General features: G+C 38.3%; 1 protein-coding gene across 1 annotated transcript in view; it reads right to left on the bottom strand.

Moving 5' to 3' along the window:
- RBM25 (RNA binding motif protein 25) overlaps positions 1 to 23,917 on the bottom strand; it is a 32,775-nt gene extending 8,858 nt beyond the window's left edge. The window contains 11 exon segments of the mRNA XM_009645551.2: positions 2 to 25; positions 977 to 1,257; positions 4,839 to 4,922; positions 5,174 to 5,227; positions 7,428 to 7,610; positions 10,131 to 10,291; positions 11,408 to 11,465; positions 11,778 to 11,948; positions 13,382 to 13,431; positions 17,032 to 17,152; positions 23,890 to 23,917. Coding sequence (XP_009643846.1) covers positions 2 to 25; positions 977 to 1,257; positions 4,839 to 4,922; positions 5,174 to 5,227; positions 7,428 to 7,610; positions 10,131 to 10,291; positions 11,408 to 11,465; positions 11,778 to 11,948; positions 13,382 to 13,431; positions 17,032 to 17,137 — 1,172 coding nt within the window. The 5' untranslated portion in view covers positions 17,138 to 17,152; positions 23,890 to 23,917.
- Between the last annotated feature and the right edge of the window lie 6 nt (positions 23,918 to 23,923).

Consider the following 23,923-nt stretch of genomic DNA (forward strand, 5'->3'; position numbering starts at 1 on the left):
TCTTTCCCTGTCTCTGCTTTTTTCTCTGAAGGAAAGAAAAAGTTCAAAGTTAAGTACAGACCCTTCCTCTCTCCACTCAATCAAGTGATTTAACTTCAAATGCATAATGCACCATTTATAGCATCTTGCAAATCATTCTTCTTCTGCAATTATACAAGATGATTAGCTGATATGCAACAGGCATAAATCAATACTTCTAATATATTCAAACCCCCATTTACCTAAAAATAGTTGTTTGAGCACCAACTATTAAATAACGGTATTTACAGAAACTAAGTGTGAGCACATGGCAATTGTTACCAGACTTTGTTAGTAGTTCTCAATAATAAGTGACAGCTAAAACCCCCACAAATAAAAGGTATGCTTAACAAATCATTCATGTTTACATGGCTTACAGACAACTTTAAATCATCTTGTCAGTAGGGTTCAAGTGAAACAGCTGTTTTTCCTATGGTGAAGAGGGAACCCTACTGACAAGATGATTTAAAGTGAAACAGCTGTTTTTCCTATGGTGAAGAGGGAAAAAGAGCTTCTAGTGTCTGACGTGATTAGTCACAGTTCAAGACTGAAATAGGAATCCCCTTGCTTTTATTACAATAAAATAAAAAAAAAAAAAAAAAACCACAAAGGAAAAGGTAAAACCTATTTAAGCTAAAAGATGCTGCAGACATAAGAGAACCTCAAGTAGGAATAAAGCTACTCCGTAAAAAAATAAGAGATCTGAGATAAAACCAGTATGCTTAAGACATGGTTAGGTGGTTGCTTACTGCATATTGCAGTCCTTATATTCCTGTACTGTGGAGAGAATAAGTATTCTTCCAAGTTCTGTAAATACAACATTTTCTAAAATTTTGATTTCCTGTTTCTACTCTGATCTTCCAGAACAACTGTTCTCTTTTGAATGACAGCTGATCTGCTAAATGATATGCCTTTAGGAAACAGCACTAGGAAAAAATAGCAACTCAAGCGCATTTACCTTGATCTGCTCCGATCTTTGTTGCGATCTGAACTCCTTTCACGATCTCTGTCACGATCTCTGTCTCGCTCGCGGTCTCGCTCGCGGTCCTTAGTTCGGTCACGATCCCTATCTCGCTCTCGTTCACGCTCCCGTTCCTTCTCCTTCTCTCGTTCACGCTCCCTCTCTCTTTCACGCTCCCTCCTTTCTCGTTCACGCTCCCGTTCCCTTTCTCTTTCTCTGCGTTCTTTTTCAATTTCCTGTCTTTCTTTCTCCTTTTTGCCTTTTTCCTCCTCCAGTTTCTAAAAACCAACAAGAGAACTTTCATAGTTAATTTTGTCGTTATAGGAACTGGATATTCCCGGCGCAACACACAAGGCTGGTAATGGAAATACCAAAACCGCCGCTGATTTTAAAATACTAAATAGGGTTTGGTGGGTATTTTTTGGAACTCATAAGTATGAAATCAAAATGCAGCAATCACAAGACTAAGTTTCGTGCAAAAGCATAGATCTACACAGACCAGCAATCTCCAACCTTAGAGTAGGGCTGGCCTCGTATTATAAGCTGACTAAACTGCACATATGCAGTGCACTGCCAGTCGTGATTCATGTGGGCCACAAATTCCATTGGCCCTATAAAGCCACTTGGGTACAAGGCAAAGTGAACTTCTAGCTGATAAAATTAATACTGTTCAACTAGGAAAATATATTTCAGTGGAATGCTTACTGGGAGAGTGAGTTGTTTCCCAAAAAGTCTTGGCAGACCAAAACAGTCCTGTATGAAACTTGGGTAAAGAAATTTATCCACTTACACGTAGTGCATGTGGTTAAACAGTGAAGAGAGCTGCAACCTTTCCCCTTTTCCCTCCCTAAAAAAGTTCTAACAGTTAATTGGTAAGAACTTTACTCTGCAGAATGGAATCCTTAATTTCCACCGCTGCAAGATGGAGAGAGTTAAAAAAAGGTTGGAAATAGCTCTTTTGAAACACAAAAACTAAAGGGTTACCTGCTACAGTTTTACTAAAAATTGTACAAAATTGTCACTTTTTTTTCAATTAGAAACCGTTCCTATGACCAGAATTCCTATAAGACAATAGAAAATACATCAACAGAATGATAGATAAATCCATCCTTGGAAGCAATTGTTATGTGTTAACTTACAGATGCTGTGCTAGGACATGGACCGCCAACACTGGATTAACCTTGCCTATAAGCTATGTTTCTGGGAGGAAGAGCAAGTACACGGTTCACAAATATACCAAATAACAACCAAATATACCAAATTTCAACCTGATGGATGCCAGAATACCACTTTTTTGAAAAAATATTGAGCAGAATAAACACGTTAATCCCCTTTGGCTCCACATTTACCATCACTGCAATGAAATTAAAAACCGGAACAATGAAACAGCATTTTCTCTGGTTTGTTTTTTTCTTTTCTTTTAAACAAAGCATTTAAGACAACTTTAAAAAGCAATCTTACCTGGTAAGTGTTCTTCTGCCATAGGCACAGGGACCAGAGAACCAACAAAGGATTACAGAAATAAAGCTAATTCACTAGTGATTAATGTATCCAGTGAAACTACACTGCATTGATAGCACAATACAGGCAAACCAATGTTGGATACATTGAAATCACAAAAGGAAAAAGGGACTAAAAATGGTAGGACTTGGTAGAAAACTGGTATGAAAAACCAAAACTTAGATTCTACGATATACATTGGGCTGAAAACCAATTTCTAAAGGGCTGTATTTTACAGGAGCTTTACAGCGTTAAACCTCAGTACGGTCAGATGTTAAACTAGGTTGTCAACCTTTAAAAATCCAACTTACCTCAAATTTCATATACATTTAAAGAAAAGTTTACATACTGAAGTTGTTGATACTTACAGGTTATCTTAGATGTTCCAATAGTAATTTCTTTGGTTGAACTCCTGCTTTTTTGCCACTCAAAAACTTTGTTCGTTGTGAGATTTCTCAAGAGAGTGGGTTGGTTTGGGGTTGGTTTTTTTTTTTTTTAAAAATAATATATTCATACAGGTGTAAATATACACACACAAGTCTTGGTGTATAAAAATCCATTTTGTAGGTCCACTTTCTTAAAATCCAATTAAAAAATAAATTGGTCTATTTTGTAATCAAAATCTGACCTCATCAACTTCTATCAGCCTAAATAAGAGGATCTGAAAGGGTAATGGGATGGGAACGGTATCAGATAAATTGAAGCAATGAACAGAAATGAACAGGTAGAAGAATTGTAAATCTTACCTTCATCTCTCTTCAGACTCGTCCGTGCTGTAAATGGACGCCCCCTGCAATGCTGATACCCTGACAGTCTGTGGTTATCGTTTTATAAAACTCATACCAAAAACATGCAAAGGTTCACTGTGCTCACTAGCCAGCTGCTAAAGATTCAACAGCCCCTTTTAAAAATATCCAATATACACAATATCTACTTTCAGTAGATTTTAACGTTAAGAAACCCAAAATAGCCCCCCCCAATAACACAGATTAAAGGCAGTAAAATGCCCAACAGCTTCTGAAACAATGAAGCATGGTTTTTGTTTTTTGGTTGGGTTTTTTTTTAAAACTTATTACTTGTTTGCATTTTAGTACCAGTGACGACTTGGGGCTCAAAACTGAACACAATTCTACTGAAGTTTCACCACTGACCAGTTTCACATTCAATTGCTGAGCTTCTCCAGAAGACTTCTAGAATTTTTCCCCAGGTTTTTATCTCCAACAACTTCAGTCAAGAGAAAAACTGAATATGGGTACATACAACAATGTGTAGTTACTCGTGTTTGTGTTGATATGGTTGTGTGAGAACATAGTACCATCCCCAGTGACTGCATGTGGTAAAGCTGAATACCATGGGCATACTTCACCTTGCTGTACCTTCAACACTTTCTTTAAGATTGATTTGGGGGCATTTTGAAATAGAAGTGTGTGCTCAAAAGAGGAGCTTGCTGATACGTCCCTACACCAAGGACCACTCCAGTCTTGTTGGGGAAAAAATAATACCAACTTTAAGCTAAACATTAAAATAAGAACATTACATGCATAGTTGTGCTTTACTATCCGCAAGTACCATTTTCCAAAGCAGAAACATTCACAGATGCACTAGCATTAGTGGAAACTTCTGTAAGTGGGAACTCTGAGGAGGGACTTGATGTGCACAAACATTTCCAAGCCAGTTACCCCTTTGCATATTTTTCTGAGGGGGCATCCATAAGTATAATAAAAAACAGAAGCTCATACTTACATCCTATTCCATGTTACTTTCCAAGCTGTGAGTTTCATCTTGCATTAGTCACCATATGATCTCTATCATAATGGTGGGGGTCAATGAATAGATTAGCTTTATGGGAATTTACAGTTCTTCCATGCATCTAAAGTTTGGTAAGTCTGGTAACCACTGACCTAGTTTTAATCTTCCCCCACTCTTAACTTAGAACTATTAAAATAAAAGACTTAAATTTAATTCAAGTTTCAACTCTTCATAAAATCTTGGATTATGTTACAAATCTACCTACAGAAACACACTCAAGTGTATGTCTTATACTGCAGCCCCGTTTAGCCTTCAGTTATAAATATCTTGACTTAATGTATGTGTAGAAACTTAAGTTACCTTTATTCATGTTAAAGTGAGAAGACTGCAAAATACTCAGTAGCAATCAAAGTCTTAGCATAAAGATGTCAAGGGCCACTTTAACGTGGTAGCTGTCTTTTTTTGACTTGTAAAGAACTATATGTATATTAAACCTAATATAAACATCATTTTAAGTGATATTGCAATGTAATGCTAAATTTTTTTAATAGTGGTTTTTTGGATTTTGAAAAAGCCTAATTTGTATCAAGTGCAAAAACAAGAATACTACCTTGTGTGTGTCTCTGAATTTACTGATCTCTCTTGATATCAGGTCTCTTTTGTCTTCCTCCATTTCTATAGCATTTATATCCTCCTAAAAAACAAGGGGGACAGGAGGAAAAACATTAAGAGCCATCTGTACAGACATAGGAGAACAAGAGAAAAGCTGAAGGTTAGAAGTTTTCAACCAGTCTTGCAAGAGATAAATAAAGTCCTTCTGCAGTACCAAACCTGACAGTCTGATGTTAATGAGTGAAAAAAAAAAAAAATCAGATGGACAAGAGTCACAAATCTGGCAACTAGCAGTAAACATAGTCATTGTCAAAGCCTACAATGTAAACGAACCTTGGTGATGAGTGGATAAGGTATCAGTGGGGCCACTGGAAATCTGCGGAAAATCTGCGGAAAAATCCACGGAGATTTTTTTTTTTAAAAATAGATTGCACACTACTCTGAAAAACAATGTTTTGTATGTTTGTACTACAAAGCAATATTGTATTGCTGTGATCTCATTTCTTTGATTCAACAAAATTACAGAAGAACCTCGCTAATTCTCCCTTCTCTGAACTACTTAAAATACATAGTGAGGTCTCGTATTAGGAAGACTTCACTGAATTACAAGTATACTACAGGATATTAGTACGCTATGGTAGCATCATAAAGAATACTAGGCTACACTTGCCAATATAAATGATCAGTATATTTGCGGTGGGTATGTCTTGATTATATTTACTCGCTAATTCGCAAAATTTGGTAGATTGCACCTACTAGCTAATAGTTAGTGCGAATTAGCGAGGTTCCCCCGTGCTTGAAATTGAAAACCAGATTCCACTCACTCTCAGTTCCCCACACACATTTTCAACTCCCCCACATCAGTCATGCCTTCATCCAGAAGAACTAACAGCAGACTCTGCTGCTACACCAGAGGGAGTCATCTTCATACCAAGCCCTTCAGGGGACAACAGCCCCAAAGCTGGCAAGTTTCCCACACACACACCCACACCCCTCCCCAAATATATCTGTATCCATCTTCCCTTTCCCCCCACCCTCCACAGTCCTTCTCTCCCCTCTCCTTTAAGGACAGGAGAGCAATGAGCTAGGACCATCTCTTCACTCCCACCTCTATCCACACAGGCCAAAGATGGCAACTTCCAAGTTTCTTTTTCTCCTTCCCAGTACGGGAGGAATGATGGGGTGTAACTTCAACCCACAGGTGCTATGTATTTAAAAAGAGCTTATTTGTCTACTTGACTAGCTCAGATTGCTCACATTCTACATCATACAGAGCTAGCAGAATATCCCTCTGTATCCCAGGGACATACTCAGCACCCAGCTCTTACAAGACCATAACGTTTAACTACCTGGCATTATTCATGGCCATATATATATATGTACCCACAGGACAATACACATTGTAACAATGCTTGTAACAAAAAATACAGCTTATAGCATTAGACAGTGACTCATTTGTAAATTCTCATCCAAGAAAGCATCTTCTCCCAAAGGGAGGGAGAGGAAAGAAAAACAAATTCTCAGCTCAGCACTCTTACAACTCAGGTCAGCCATGGCTAACAATGTTGTGGGGAAGATATACTCGCTCCCTGAGGGAGATGTTGCTTCTTGCACCACACTTATCCAGAAGCATTTGAAACTGCATTATTGCCTTGGAATAGGTACTTTGCAGAAGACTTAAGTGGGTCAAAAATTTGGTCAAACCATTTTCCAACCTCTTTCATTAGGTGCAGAATGGTAGGTATGAAAGCCCATTTTCCCATAGTTAGAAACTTGGCTGGAAAAGCTAAGTCTGAGCTTGCTCATTCTTATTCCCCCTTCTCCAGGTTGTTTTAATCCATAAAATGGTCATCCACAGAAGCAGGTCTAAACCAGAACTTTCATTCCTGCTTAACAGGGTTTTTTTGCATTACACAATATATGAAAACCAGCTGATCAAATCCAGCCAAAATTGAGACATGCGTGTAAAAGTGATTTTGTAAGGCAGGAAGATTACAATATGCCTTTCATCCCTGAAGGATCCCTCCAACGTTTGTGAGGCGTATATATACACAACTAATGAAGTGCTTCCACATCTGGAGAGACAGCTGCAACCAGTTGGATCAAGGCGCACTACAAGAATGCATACCATAAGCAGAGAGAAGGCTTTTGTCAAAAACTACCAGAGCAAATTCCTGCCATTACAAAAGTGCCCTGGCATCTTTCAGTGGCAATAGACGGTATGCAGGAACTCTTTACAGTTGTTTTTAAGTTCTCATCTAAAAAACCCTACATGCACATACAGATTAAACTGCACTAAATTCAGTATTTCCACTTTCAGAGGGATGAAAGGTTGGTTCAACCCTGCCCAGATTCAAACCTGTTGTTCCAAGAAGTCTAGGTGCTTAGGTGCCTAAACCATCCTGAAGGGATGGTGTCTATGACTGACTAGCTTTCAGCTTAAAAAAATGAAACTGCTGCTGACATCAATGCTTGTTGATTTGCTTTCTCATCAGAAGTTTAGGTTTAAAGTATTTGCACAAGGTTTGGCCATTATATAAAGGTGAGTTGAAGAAAAATCTGTTTTGTCCAAAATCAAAACACATACGTCCTCCTTCTTTTCCTTTTTCTTCTTCCTTGGGTGAGAGTCAGATTCCTGGGAGGGGGCATTGAGCTCGCTGGAATATTCTCGTATTAAGACTTCAATGGCCCCTTTAATTATCTGATCTCTTCTCTTCGTTTCCTCATCCAGTGCTTCATCATCATCATTTGTCGTCTCTGGTCTGGAGTTCTAGGGAAAAAATTGCAAAGTAACAGGAATCAACAAATTGAGAATAACATTAATTTTATTTCAGAAGCTCGCCTTTGATCATCACATTCATGCCCCTACAGCATTTAGTAAAGAAAAAAACCCCAAACAACACAAAACCAAGAAACAAACAAAAAACCAAACCACCTACAAGTAATTATACCATAGGGACTACATAGTTCTACATGTGGAATGGCTGCAGAGAGCAAGTGTAGGATTGCACCATAAAATGGAACAGATAAATGGTGATTAAGGTGGTAGACGGGAAAAGAGAAAACACACGCACGCTCACAGAAAGGCAATCACTATAGCCCAACTCTTGGTCCAAAGTTTCTGTCAGGTACTCTCCAGAACTTCCAAGTAATTTCAACAGCAGCTCCTCAAAGCCTTCTACTTAAGTGTCATGCAATACAAATGTCTACCTTTCAAGCTGGAACTTATAATGGGAGAACCATATTAAAGAAACATTGTTAGGGAGAACATTCCTTGCACAGCAAACATTTTCTTCTTATTCTTGTTCAATTACTTTGTAGATCCTCATCTTTTTGTCCCTTCCACCTTGTAGGGAGGAAAGGGAACACACGCAAAGAAGCGTGTTTCACTAAATGTTACATGAAAGGGTAGAACAATGATCCACATACTGAGCAAGGTAGCCCACCTCTTGATCCCCTGAATCTTTTAATAAATGGAATCTCACCTGAGAATCCAGCTGGGTATCCCGTCAAGCAATAAGTGGTGGGTGGAGTGAGGGGGAGGGAAGGGTCTGATGGAGCAGCAGCTAAGAATGAGGGTTAAGGGAGGATTCAGTAGGAGCTGAAGAGGCTGCCAAGCCAAGGAGGAGCAGGCTGAAAGGAGCTAGAAGGCAATGACAGGGAGTGGAACTGAAGAGGTCCAGGGAGAAGTGATCAGGGAGAGGAGCTAATTAGATAAAGGTTTGCTTGGTGTGTCTCTGCAAGAAATTGTTTTGTAGTGTACACGTTTGCTTTCTTAATAAAAAGATTAAAGAGAAAAGTTGCAACTTTCACATCTGAGTGGCACCATCACACCAACAATGGTATGAAAGGAATCACAAGCAGTAGGATTACAACATACTTCATCAATATTCCTCGGCAATTCACACCCTTTCTTTGCACCACCACAAACAGGAAAAAAAACCCACAACCCAACCCCCAAAACATTTGGAGCTAATCTCACTCTACTGTTGAAGGGAATCTGCACATACTGTTGCCCTCACTAAAGCCACAAACAGTACCCTCTGCTTTATTACCGTCAATCCCCCAGGATTGATTGTAACCCACAGGAACTCACAGAAAACAAAATTAGTGAGAGATGTACAAGAACTCCACTGATAACTTTAAGCTTGTTTATAGTATCAGCTGTGAAGCACAGCATTACATGTGATGCCAACAGGAAACAAGGAAGTATGTAATGGAAGGGGCAGTCAAATCAAACCCTTACCTAGGTTAACAGCTAGTATGTTACTCCATTCAAAACCCATGAAATTAGCACTCTGCTTTACTGAGCCACTGCATTTAATCCCATACACTGGGATTAAACAGTTAAAAATGTGTCAAGTCCTTATTATGTCCCTAGTTCTGGTTAAATATAATGAAATAAAAGTACTTGTGTTCCCACTGTATTTTACATACCTTTAAGAACAATTCCAAATTGGAATTTTAAAAACTTACCAGCTACGGTGATTAGTATTTTTAGTTTTCTAAACAAGAGCCTCTTCTCACTTTCATTTTACAGAAAATAATTGTTTTAACTAATATCTTAAGTATATGCAGAACTTCAAATAGTTAGAGACTAAGCCAAACAACTTGATTGTGATTTGAAATATATTATTTTAGCAAAGAAAGAGATAAAACTCATTTTAACGCAAATTTGTCAGTGAAGTATCTTTGTAACTCACAAGAATTCAACATATCAAATATCTGCAATTATGCACCAGAACAGATCCTTAGCTCTAGAAAGGAACAGTACAAAATCAATTTCCCCATCTATTAAATGTCTGTAAGCTGCCCACTGCCTGATAACTGCATCATCTACTTAATGATCTACTTCTTTCCTTGTCATTAATTTGTTCCAGAAAATCATCAGTGGAGGGGAAGAAACTCCAATCTCCTCAGCTGATTTACAGACTCTGATAGAGTAACAATTACTTCTAGAATTTATATACTTTCAAGAGTTGCTAAACAAAAATGAAGCAACAGAATCATAAAGTATAGCACATCTTACTACACTTTAGAATGAATTACAGAATTAATTCTAGAGATTCAGTTGTAGCTTACAGAGACGTTTGAATGATGGTGAATTAAGAGCTTACACTTCACTGCCTTTCAACATATCTTCAGACTCATTAATGTGATTCTGGCGAAATCCTAAAATGAATTAAGGGCAGAGACAAGAATAGAAACTAAGAGACACACTCACAATCTGATCTAGCAAGTACGCTACATTGCTCTCCTGCCAAAACCACGTCACAGATTATATACATACCCCATTAGAAGCCTTTTTCTTTGCTTTCCATTCATCTAGCTGAGCCTTTGTCTTTGCATCAACTTTGACTAGCAGCTTCTTCTCTCCAATCTGGAGGTCATGGAGTAGTCTCAGTGCTCGCAGTGTGGATTCTGGTTCTTTGTATTCACAAAATCCAAAGGCTGAAATGGATGATTGAAATGAAAAGTATAAGTGTTAAAGTTGGAACATAGGCACTTTTTTTTAAAAACCACGAGTACACATCATAAAAAGTCATAAAGATAATTCACTGTATGAGTCTTAGATATAACTAATGGCCCAGTGAGTAAGGTGAAAGCAATACATACATTATAGATGCCCCATCCCTGGAAACATTCAAGATCAGGCTGGACAGGGCTCTGAGCAACCTGATCTAGTTGAAAATGTCCCTGCTCATTGCAGGGGGGGGTAGACTATATGACCTTTAAAGTCCCTTCCAACCCAAACTATTCTATGATTGCATTCGTAAAGCTTTTGACACGTCTGTCTTAACTAAGGCATGCCATCTATATGAAGACATGTCTCAGGTGGATTTGCAGTTGTCTGAAGACAGAGGACATCAATCAACAGCTCACTGTTAACCTAGATGGAGGGGTATGTTAAACTAGGTTCTTGACAACAGTTACAGAAAGTTGTAAATGGGAAAAACACCTTATGAGAGCAAAATAAACAAAGTGTGATACATAAGAAAGCTGAAGAAACTGAATTACGTCTTAAAAAAGAAAATAACAACCTAGAGAAGATACTTAAAGATTAACAGCAAAAAATAGTAACCAAAATTGTGTCCACTGGAGAAAGGTGACAAGAAAAATAAAACAGTTCAATTTGATGATAGGGAATGAAGATAAATCTTACATCAGGAAAACCTCCTTAACGGAGAAGCATAATATGCAGTAATGGAAGACACTTAACAGCACTGAAAATATCCTTTTGGAGGCTAAGTCCAAACCAGTAAACCTTTCTCAGGGATAGTCTACAAACTCCTGATTCAGCCTAAAAACAAAAAGGTGAGCAAAATCAGGCCCCTAAGACATTTTCCTATTTAACCTTTCTCAATTTTATTTTCTTGTTCTGTCTTGATTCCAAGGACAGAAAATACTAGCCCTTTACTAGGAAGTATTTAGCAGTTAAGTATCACATACAACATCCTCAAATGTAAAAGCATTAATAGCAGCAATGTGTCAGACATTTGAAAAGCTGACAGGTAATAAAAACAAGAGTCTGACTCAAGATCTTGAAAAGTATGAATGAACAATTACCTTGAAGTTTTCCAGATGCCCCCTGTACTCTCTTCCAACTCAAAACCAAGCCACATTTCTGCATTGAAGAGAAATAGTATTAATTTAGTATTACTGTTTATGTTTAAAACATCACAAAAACTTAACCACTTTTTGCAAAAGATGACATGCAAAATGGGTAAACACTACTAAAAAAAGAGTCTATGTTCACTGATATCTACAGCTTAAAAAAAGCTGTACTCTTCACTTACTGACTTTAAACTCAAGCATAATGGACTGCTATTCCAGTGAGTGGAACTAACTCTGCTTTTAGTTTTGATCCACTGCTTGTGGCTCATTACTTCATTCATCAGCCAAGGATGAAATTTAACAAGCAGTTCACTGTACTTACTGCTAGAAGCTGCCGTATGAGCATGTCCGAGGCCTTCTCAGAAATGTTGCCTACAAAAACAGTGGTAGTGGGACCGCTGTTTTCATCATTTTCTTTGTTCTTTAAGCCAGGATGTTCTTTTCTGGCTCCCAAATGTTTTCCAACCATAGACACTGTGGTAGGAACTAATACCTAGAAAGAGGGGAAGAGGGTGTAAAATAAAGTGTTGGGTTGGTTGGGGTTTTTTTTGTTTAAATCCGTAAGACAGAAGAGTTGGAAATGCACGTTCTTTCAAAATTAAATTTTCAAACTGATCTTACTTAGGCTTACAGAGTGAGACACTAGAAGTGGTTCAGGTTTTAACATTTTATACAACACAAAAGACTGCCATTTTCTTGCAAAGCCAGACAGAAAAAAAAAAGGTGTACCTGAACATGGCTACTGGAAGGTCTCAAGGTGAGCATACAGTAACATTAAGTATTATTTCTTCTACAAATAACTAATTTGCAACGTTTGAGTCTCTGAAGTTGAAGTACCCTACCTAACAGTGTAAAAAGCAAGCTGCAAATAGAAAAGTAACTGACTCAAAAGGCTTCAATGGACACAAGACAGGTCTTAGGCTTTCACAGAGTGAATAAACAGTACTGCTTTATTTAATCAACACACAACCCAAAGCCTCTTTGGGTTAAGGAGCAAACATTTGTAAAATAAACCTTACAGATATAGGCACAATCATCTAATCCATTTTGCTGCACCTCTCTCCTTCCACCTAAGATTTAACGGTACATATGAACCGAGTCCCTCCTCTAAAAACACCCTTCTAGAAGCATCACTTAATAGAAGTTATTTTAATGAGAAAGCTGAATAGTTATCTTTGTCTTAAATACATCAGTTACCATGAACATATCCTCCTGTAACAGATAACATAAGCTATCAAAAATTGTATTCTGGGGAGATTTCACTTATGCAAAATTGTAGAAGTGGTAATTCACCTTGAAGCCAAAGTAGTAACCTTTGTATTTTAAAGAACACTTTTTTCCTGCCTCATAAATCATAAACCTTCCTTCCAACTATAAATTAGTAAGACAAAGAAAGAGACCTTTCTCTTGTACTTTTCCACCAATGCATATTATATGCAAATATTCCTTCCCTTGCAACATGGGAAAGAGAGCTTGTTTGTAAGCTAGTCAATGCACATCTTTCTGGCCAATTCAGCAGTGCTGCATGACAGCCTTATAAACCTGGATGAGGTGATGCCTCCAGAGCACTGAGGCCAACAAACTCAAAAGCAAGAGACCTGGAATCTAACTGATCTAACTGTATTGTGTAGGAAGATCACACATGACCTGAAGGTAAAGCCTATATCATTGTATTTGAGGGAAGTACATCATCTTGCAAGAATAGTAATTGCTTCATCTTTGCAGCTAGCAGCTCCCCGCATTACTTCAAACTTTGTCTAGGTCAGAACTTAGCACAATATTTGGGTAATAGTTGCATTTATAGTAAAGCATTTCCTTTCATAGTATGAATTCTGATGGAGTAGAGCAAAACAAAAACACTACTGACATCTAAGTTTTACTCTCCGTTTTATTTTGCTATCATGTCATCCCCACTCTAATACTTACAGTTGGAGCAGGAGCCATAATGCCCATTGGTACAGGAATCATAGGGGTCCCTGAGAAAGACAAGACATTAATATTAATCTGCCCTGTTGAGATTACTGATGAATACAAATGAACTGATCACAGACGTGACTTCCAAACCAGACACCAATTTTGGTCAAGTAAGAATTTCCACTAATTCCTTAAGCATTCAAGCATAGCCTGAGTACACTAACAAACCACGTGCATCCTAGTCACTTTTATCATATTACCCTTTCAACTTTGTTCATCACAAACAAATCAATCATTTTCAAAGCATGTTCAAACCACAGTGTTGTTCTAGAAGATAGCCCTGTGATGAATGAGGCAGGGAATTCCATAAATAGAAAGCAAAAGTAGCTGAAGTCCTACAGATGATAATCTCATTCCTGACCTGTTCAATTTGCATAGCACAATCGATTCTGCATACTGCTTAGGGATGAGGTCCTATATTGAATGCCACCAGGCTTCATGCTACTATTTATGGAATAGCTTAATAAAGGCAGCATAGAAAGCCTCAATCCAGAAGCTCCCAACCTGATGAATACTTGACTTGGCAGTCTCTAAAACTTAATTTAAAGCCATACTTAATCAGGTGAAACCATGCAATACCCTCTTTCCCACTACCAAATTCACTAGCAGCTTTAAGTATCATCATGTGAGCCAATATCTGATCATAATAAAGGCTGTTTATCTTTCTATGCCAGCTGCTAGAGGAGGTTAAAGATACTAAGCGAATGGATTTCAAAACTACTTGCTGACATTGAGACTCAAGAACAATGAAGTCAATCGCACGTGCTTCAGAGAAATACCCTCTAAGGATCCTAGATCTCTTTTCTTCATTCTACAAAAACCTTTTTTAGTCTTTCACTCTCAATCCTTCCCTTTTGATCCTTCCCTTCTCCAGCTCTCTTAGTGCTGTATTCATAAAATCCTAACCAAACTTCTGCAACTTACTGTTCCTGGACTTGTTCCCCCACTTTCTCCAGTGCTTAGTCCTCAAACACCCTCTCCAGCTTTCTCCTCATCAACTCTGGTTTTGCTTTGATTCCATCAAAACGTGTATTGCTCTCTCATGCTCTTAGTTTAAGGCATCTCACAGACTGGAGGAACTACTCCAAGACAAGGCTCTGGTTGTGCAGCCCTATAACTATTATAAAATTCAAGTTCAGCATCATGATAATTAAAAATCACAACTCAGTAAAGTCACAGCTCAGTAAAGACAGTTGTGTTATCACTGACAGTTCTCTGAAACTGTCAGCCCAATGCTCAGCAGAAGCAAAAAAAAAAATCCACTAAAACATTGGGCATCACCAGCAAACACACTGACAATCAAGACCACAGGCATCATTTAGGTGCTATACAAAAACCTGGTGCACCTATACCTTGACTACTGCCTACAGACCTGGTCTCTGCAACCCAAGAACAACATGCAGCCTCAAGTGTTGAAGCAGTTGCTTTACTAGGAAGAGTGTAGACACTCTGAGGCTCTTCAGTTGTGGAGGTTTGCAAGGCATGGAACATGACTGAGCTGTACAAAACCACAAAATGCAACTCACCCAACTCCCACATCAGAACTGGGGCAGAAGAGAGACACTAAGTAGGCAGTTTAAAGACAGACATAAGGAAGTAGCACTTTACACAGTGGTTAATGAACTTCTCAAATTTGGTGCAAGAGATGACAGTGGAGATGGACAGTATCAGCAGGTTCCAAAAAAAAAAAAACAAAAAAAGAAAAACGAAAGATCATACTCTTAACAACACTAACATTATAGTTGTATGAGAAAACAGACTCAGAAAGCAGATGGGTGTACATGCCCACCCTAAATACCATCCTGTACTCCCACCGCCCAGACAATGCATCAGGCTATACGGACTGCTCATCTGACCCACTACAGTATTTCTTACACATGAACTGCAATTTTTTACATCTTAATGGTATTCGATAATCTTCAGAGACAACAAGGGTTATCACAATCATGTCCTTATCAAGTCTTCCACACACTTAGAGATGGAATAGAACTTATTTTTAACAGCCATAATTTTAAGCAAAGCAAAACAAACTTCCTAACTTCATTCTTAAACAAGCAAACTGCTCTAGCTGAAACTTTTCAAAAAAATCGTAGGCTGAGTAAGATAACTAGAACATAAAATTTTGACCAAACAGCTAGCTAAAGATAATACGAGCCACTAAAATTGTGATCTTACATATGGAATAACTTCAGAGTGGACTTTCATAAAGTCACTGTTCCATTTTCAACTCTATGGATACGCTTGTGCTAAGCAGTGAGAGGTCCATGTTCTCTACATGTCAAAATGTTATCTGCACAGGTAAGCAAATCATGTTTCTAGTACACAGATAAAAATTTAATTCTCACCTAACACCAGGCTCCTCCACTCTACATACTGTTTGGATTACTAATACCAAAACAAGACTATTTATATGAAAGTCAAACGCAGCAAGAGAACAAAAAGATCTTTGTCACACATTTTAAGAAGCAAATGTTCAGAGCAGAAACTTACATCAGGCATTTTAAAACATTCTTCAGAGAGTTATTTTTAAAAGTATCTGGTGTTTTTCACACTAGTATATATAAATTGCAGCTAGTAAAGATAAGAGGTATGGTTTTAAAATTTAACCTGAAAATTTTGATGGCAGAATGCTACCTAATCAAGAACTCTGCCTTTAGCAGAAAATATATAACATATCATGGATCTCAGGAAAAAAGTTTAGAAAAATTAATGCAAGTAAGGATTAGCCTGATGAATGGATGAGCACAAACCACTCCCCAGTTCAGCCATCTGGTTTTTGAATGCTTTTATTGTCTACAAAACACTGTGTGGTGCACAACACAGTTTAAGACCATACAGACAGGAGTTAGTTTCTGCAGCCCTTATGATGAATTTTAAAGGGGTAATTCTCTGATCTATTCCTCTCTCCCACTCACTACATGGTCTCCTGCCTCCAGTCACTGTTATCTATATTGGCAATGTACAGAAAAAACATGGTTCCAGACCAACAAATTGAAGTCTCTATGCAAAAAACAGAGGCTGATCTACAGATGAACAAAGGAAAAAAAGGCTGGATTAATTTTGGGAAGATTAAAAGGAATGAGGAATGTAACAGTAAGTTTGCAAGATGTGTGGAGGGAAGTATGTAAGAAGCAGAATACAAGGAAGTGGGACTTACAAAAAAGTGGAGAAAAACATCACAAGATAGAAGTTACTTTTCAACCCACATGTACTCAGTGCACCCAAGTGTTTCCAAAGGCTGTTACAATGGCTTATTTGAATGGAATTGAAAAATCATAGTCTACTCTAAAAACAGTGGCTCTTAGAATACCTAATGTTAACAAAAATCACCACCTAGCTTCAGTCTTGAAAAAAAGGTCCAAGACAAAGCCCAGTATTGTCTCTAATGGTTTGATTTCTGGTCAGCATTAAGCAGCTTTTGGCAGACCAAGGAGCTTGCTCACATGACATGATCTATGGGTAAACTAGAGACTCAGCTGCAATGTACTGTATTTCAGTAACTCTGATTTGTGGAAGAGCCAGTAACTTTTGTAAATCATACAATTCAGAATAATAAAAGGAAATTTATTTCTACAACACTTCTATATACTAACATAGCTTACCAGGAGGTACAGGTGGAGGAAAGCCAGGAAACTGTGGAGGTGGGATCCCAGGGGGAAGTGTTGGGATTCCCATAGGAGGGCGATTCAAATGAGGTGGAAAAGACATTCTTCCAGTCACAATCTGTCAAAAAAATAGAAAACTTGTACTAGTCAGCTCCCAAACATGATTTACAAAAGCAGTGCAAATAAGTGTCCGTAATGATTTTAGATCTTTATATGGACATTCAATTACAAACTAGAACTATTTTAAACTCTTTTTCCCCAGCTATTCATTAAGTTACATATGTAGTAGAAGTCTTCTCCCACAATGAAAAACAGCACTTCTAGGAAAGTGTTTCAGAATGAAGTGAAAACCAAAACTGTATCTGACTTCTCATACCAATGGTTTTACAAGGAAGGTGAATTAAACAGCATTTAACAGTTTGTACAGTTTCTTAAAAATAAAGCTATCTTTGGCAGCATCTGAAAACAGAAGTAATCATGATACATTTTCAGTATGGCAAGTAGTTCTTTTGTATAAGAAACAATCACTCACAATAAACTGTGTAACAAGATGAGAGAAAGAACTGGGACACCCCAATGCTCAGCATTAACAGGAATTGTATTTGGGACAACACTGGGGAGTTCCCCAAATCCCAGCACAGAGACAGTTAAAAGCTTGGAAGAGAGTTCACCAATCTATTTTTAACTTTCCAGTTCACACATCTTCTAAAACTCAACTTGGGCGATAGCCCATAAGCTGAGAGTCAATATGCTATCATGGACAGTAAGGATTGTTTTATTTGCTATTCAGATGGTTATAATGATGTGTGTATTACTGACCCTGTAACAGACATCACCCCATAATAAAAAACTCAAGATCACTCTTAACACAACTGACAAGGCACATGTTCTTGCTTCCAGCATTATCTCAGCAACCTTACATGGTCAAGTCTTCAAAAAAGGTTGGCAGTCAGCTCAAAAAAACCCCAAATTGGTCACCAATATCACTGCTGAACATGCAGGCCTATTCACACTGCAGAGAGGAAGCATTAGAGGAACTTCAAACATGCTGGATTGCATGGATACGAATAACAACGTATCACATACATTAGGATGCACCGTATCACAAGTCCAGGTAGCTGTCTGCGCAAACATGTGCATTTCTCAATGGACTGTACAGACTGCTTTACAGCCTACAGTACCCTATCTTCACTGCAACTGTTTTCCAAACAGGCAACCACAAGTCAAAACAGAAGCAGGCAGCCTTGAGAGAAGTGTTATGATAAGCAGAATTCTGATACATACAACAGACCTATAGATTTTAAGATGCTTTCCCCAGCTTCCTGGCACTGAACACACAAGAAACAGGAAACCAGCTGTGCTGGAGACAGATGTGTGATCCATAATGTACAAGAGCAAGCAGTTAACAAGTCTTAAATACTAGAACCAAGAACTAATATCAGTACTCTACCATAATAGTTGATACATTTGAAAAAGCTAAAAAATTCTAATAAGAGAATTACATAGCAAAACTTTACTCCCACAGAGCCTGGAAACAACTATGAGAAATAAATGTATACAGTGAACTGGAGAAGACGAAAGGGAAACCCAGATGTATTTGGCAATACCTTTTAACATCAGAACTTATTTATTCTGGTACAAGAGCACATATATGACCTTATAGCATAATTCACCCAAGGACACATTTACAACTACATCCATTACAAGAAGTTTGTGATTATGGCATTCATTAATTGGCCCCAAGGGCATTCATCAACATCTCATCAGGAGAAAAGGTAAATAAATGCTCCTGTGACACAAGGTCTAGGATGGTAGAAGAAACAAAAGAGCAAATGCAAGCATTTCTTCAACAGTTCAGTAAAGATTATTTTATACAATGCCATAAATATAAAACCTTTTCCCCCACCCCCACCTTCGAATCCATATGCATAGGAACACACTTCCCTTCTGTCATTCTTGACTTTTTAAAACTGGATGGGCAAAGAAAAGCAGCAAAGGTGTACTGCCAAAACATTTTATTTAGAACATTTTTTATTGTCTCTTCAGGCTACGTGTACATCAGCCAACATAAGTCTAGAATCTGAAACCTGGATGGTATGGAAGGGAACAGAACTCCCTCACCCACCTTAATACCACTATTTGAAATTTTTCACAAAAAACCCCAGCCACGGATCCCAGGAAAGGCAGAAAATTAAGTTCTTTAAGGCTCTCAGTCCTTATCTATATTGCAAACTGTAGATAACTGGACAAAATTCAAAGCTGTTTTGGGGCAGGATGGTAGAGCAATAAGCTATTGGGTCTGAGGTGGTTCTAAACAGGCTGCAACAGCATTATACCACCTGAGGTCCACAAGACATTAAGGAGTGGCCTGTTAAACAAAAAAGAACAATTGGGGAAGTAATTTTCCAGGCTGCCTGTAGCCTTGTCTTGCTCTGATAAGCACTTTATCTGAGACACCATTTTGGAGAAGCTAAAAAAAAAAATCCTAGGAACTAAGAGGTGAAACAGCTCTTTGAGCTAAAGACTCTGAAACATATTGCATTCAGTGGATGTTACATATGCGCACAGGCACAGTTGGGTTTTTTCCCATTTAAATAAAAAAGCAAAGATTTAACAATCAACGAAGTAATTGCTGCTGCATTAAAAGAACAAGGCAGTTAGTAATAATGGATCAAATTTAGTTTTTCAATCTTCTAGTCAGAACGACGTGAAACAGTTATCTGTAAAGCTTCAACAATCCATTTTTCTTGAAGCACTCTGTTCTTATTTCTTTCGTATTTGTACAGTTATTTTCACAGCAGCTAGAAAGCTTCCCTGTTACTGACTTAACTCTTGCACAGACCAACCGTAGCACCTGTGTGTGGCACTGAAGATCAACACTAGAATTAAAGAAAGCCCTTGTCTCTTTCTTGCTATTGTATGCAACTACCAATGTGAAACCAGTGCAGAGAACAGTTTAATCCTGTTTCTGTTATGAAAACTATGAAGATCAACAGATACCAAGATTGAAACTGCTCACTGGAGAAGCAAGAGACCTGGATGAGAGAGGAAGATGCATCCAGTTCCTTGCAGCAGCCAAGTTGCTAGAATGAAGGGAACCACATAGGATATTTTTTCTGTCAGCAGCTAGAGAACATGCAAGAAACATAGATATTCTTCCAGCAGTCAGAGGGGCCTCTGACATCAAATTTACAAGCAACTACAGATCAAGGGTCAGGTATGGGAAGTTAAGAGATGCTAAGCTGGCTCTAGGTAGAATACACTCGTAGAAATCACAGGAATAGTATCTTGAACTCTGCAAACCATCCTACTACCCTGCCAGTACAGTTCAGTGATCAATGTCTGATATTATTTACTGCGGTCTCAGTATTGTATATGGTGATCTTCGCATTTCCCCAATATATTCAAATGTGTAAGCAAGGAACTAAACAGCCCCAAGGTATTTTTAAAACTTCAGTTTACTTATGAAAGTATTACCTCAAGTGAAACTGGATGTAAGCAGCATTCTTCATAGCTGCAGTTTAACTAGCAGCTTTTTAAGTGAGAGATTAATTTATGTGAATGTTACAGTAGTCGCAAAGATACAGGGGTAAGAAAAGCAGTGAGCATCTGGCCTGACACCATTCAAAATACTGAAATACTGACATCTTCAGCCCCCCAACTGATGGATTTGTGTCAGGTCTCTGACTCAAAGTGTAGCCAATTTAGGCTGTGCCCATGCAGGGCCATACAACAGGAGCAGGTCTGATGAAGCTGAGACCCAATGTCCACATCACATGTTTTGGGGAAGTCCACTCCACTGGAACAAATACCCATTTGCAGGCAAGACTGCATTTTCCCATATATTTTCATCCAAAAGGAATCCAGTTCATCCACTGGAATAGTGCAAACCAATGTGAAAAAAGGTTTCCCAAGTGAGGATAACTGTGAGACTTCCTTCAAAAGCGCACTCCTGATCCAAGTTAACACAGCAATGTAGGTGCACACTTTATTAGCCTTAGGCAATTTTTGTAAGCTGCAGATTAATGATGTCATGGATGGAAAAAACACCTAAGCTTACTCTAAGCAGACCCAGCTCAAATCCAGCCCGAGCTATTAACTAAAGCAGGTGCTACACAAACACAGCTATAACATTCCAGGTTCAACTTTGTCCTAGAAGGAGTTCAGCTGCTTTCATACACTACTCTTCGGAGTTAATAAGTCCTGGTGGAACCAAACACCACGCAGAGGCAGCTGCACCAAACTGCTGAAACTTGGCAACAGTACAGGAATACCCATACGGCTCTACAGTTTGGTAAAATCCACTGAGTCTTGTTAATTCTGACTCAGTGCTATCCCTGCTGGGATGGAGCTGTGTCCACTAGATGCATGTTAGCTCGCACACACAACTAAAAAAGTATACTGGGCTGGCCTGAGGGCATGCTGGACTCGTGTCTGAGACTACACAGAACCCAGAATTACTGTGAAACAAGTTGACATTGTTGAGCCATGCTTCTTGATTATCTCCAACTCCCAAAGGCCCCAGTAAGAGGGGACTGACTATATGAGAAGGTTGCACTGGTCTGGCTGTGCTGTTAAGGTAATTTTTAAAAAAATCATAGTATTCTTTAAACCTTTTCTTAATTTATTCAATTTTTTAATAAAGGGGTGAAGACATATGTCATAAACCAAGTAGATTTATTAAAAAAAATCACTGGTAACTAATGTATTTTAAAGTGACAATTATACTATATGATCTACTCAGGGCAGCATTGTAATTCTATCAGTGTCACAGGGTTAATCTCCTTAGTATCTCTGTGTTTACACAGCGTAACTTATTTAAAAACCTGCAAATCATTTTAACCATTTTCAAAACAGTTAAGTTCCCCATGAAACAAACAGGTACAATACTTACTGTTGAGCTGCTGTTATATTACACAAAGTTAAAATTAACCGTAAAAATCCTGAAATCTAAACGCATAAACAAACTTAATGCGTTTTAAGAATATATACATGTAGTGTTGTAACAGCAGTGACAGTATGGCTGACCTAGCTTGACTTCATTTTGTCCTATTTTTACCTCTCTTCAGCATTTTCCCATCACAATTCTGCACCACAAAAAATCCGTACACTTAGTCTAGAGTCAGTTGCATGAAGTAGCTGCACAAACCAGTCCCTCAAAAAGGGAGCAGTAAGTGCTCAACTTGTTTGGATTTTTTTTTTAATTAACTACAATTCAGCTTTGATTATAATCTTAATATTTAGAGTATTACAAGAGCACCTGACAAAATCCACACCTATGGTAAGTGTGTAACACTATGCTCTTTAGTAACACCTTGGTTAAAGAGATGTTTTATACGAAGACATTTGATTTGTATATCCATGTTATTGTGTTTCACTGAAAAGTCCCTACAAAAAAGCTTTTACACATAAAAATGCTTCTAATGCTTTTTAAGAATTAGAGTAATTCCTATTGAGAATCATACAATGTTTTGGCATTTGATTTTAATGTCAATACCAAGGCAGCAACAGAGACTGAATAATAATTTGCTCTAATTTATGACAAGGTATTTTACACATTTTGTTTCATATGACGGGTACAGCTGAGCAACAAAAGCATTTTCAGAAACAATTGGAGAAAACACACGGTAAACCAACCTATTAAAGTCTGTACTATCACATAGGCTTTTACATCACTCTACATGATGTATGGATTTTTAAGCCGTTCCATTACCAAAAAAACCTAACGCCATCATTTGTCACCCATTGGACATGCTGTTTATATTATTGCTTCTCACATAAAAAAAAGCTCCCTAAAAGAAAAATCTTATTTCAAGCCAACTGATTCTCCCAGTGAAAATGTCCACCTTCTCATAGAGCCATACACTTTTCTCCAAAATTGCCTGCAAGCTAAGCATGGCATCAAACACAAAAGACGGGGGAGAGATAAAACAGACTATAGATTTTCTAAGTATATTTACTTCTGAACAAACAAAACTAGTATTTGCTCAAGCCTGTTTTTCAGAGGTGATCTAGAAAGTTTTCACTAGCTGCCATGAAATAAGCTGCATCCCAAACTATTATTATGAAGCAACCCAAAAAGCAACATGCTCATCCAAACAAAAGAAGCATCAACCCAAAAGCCCTTGAAACTAGGGCTCCATTAAACATGTCACCGGAACGTTAAGAACTTTCATTTAGTTCCTAATTCTGCATCTCTGTGCACCCATATAAAGCCTTAGTCTGTCAAGTAAGTGACTTGCCAGTCTAACTTTGCTATTAACTCTTCCCAGAACACAAACATGGCTGTGGGATTACAACATTTATGTGGCACTCAAGAGACAGAAGCAGAGAAACGTGAAGCACTATGTTCAATGCCACCCCTTTACAGGGAAAGAAACCATCCTGTTCTTCCTTCTTCGAGTTTGTTCTGGACCATCTTCCATAAATGCTGATGCAATACGTGAATCAATGCTTTCCTGCCCCACAAACAACTACTAAAAATCTGTGTGCATACATTTTAACTTGAATAGACTGAGAATTGTAAGCCCCTGTAAGACCTACTACAGAAAAAAAAGTTATTTGCATTCGGGATGTTCCTTGCATTTAAACGAAACCCCCTCTTTTCCTTCAGGCAGAAAAAGGTCTTTTCCTATAATGGAAAAAGACATGGGAAAAACTTGCCGATATACTCATCGCAACTGTTACTGACGTGGATGAATCACTCCGACTCTTACGCGCAAGCTCCTAACACCTGTTTTAAGATGACCACCCCAGCCCACACTGAGGACATTAACTTCCCTGCCGCGATGGCATCGGAAAGCGTTTCCCCGCACGACCCGTTTCCCCGACATCCAGAAGTCAAATCCCACCCACCGCCAGAGGCCCGGACCAGGCTGGGGCGCAGCTT

The sequence above is a fragment of the Egretta garzetta genome, unplaced genomic scaffold (genome assembly GCF_000687185.1).
Source record: "Egretta garzetta isolate BGI_Z169 unplaced genomic scaffold, ASM68718v1 scaffold828, whole genome shotgun sequence".
Lineage (NCBI taxonomy): Eukaryota > Metazoa > Chordata > Aves > Pelecaniformes > Ardeidae > Egretta > Egretta garzetta.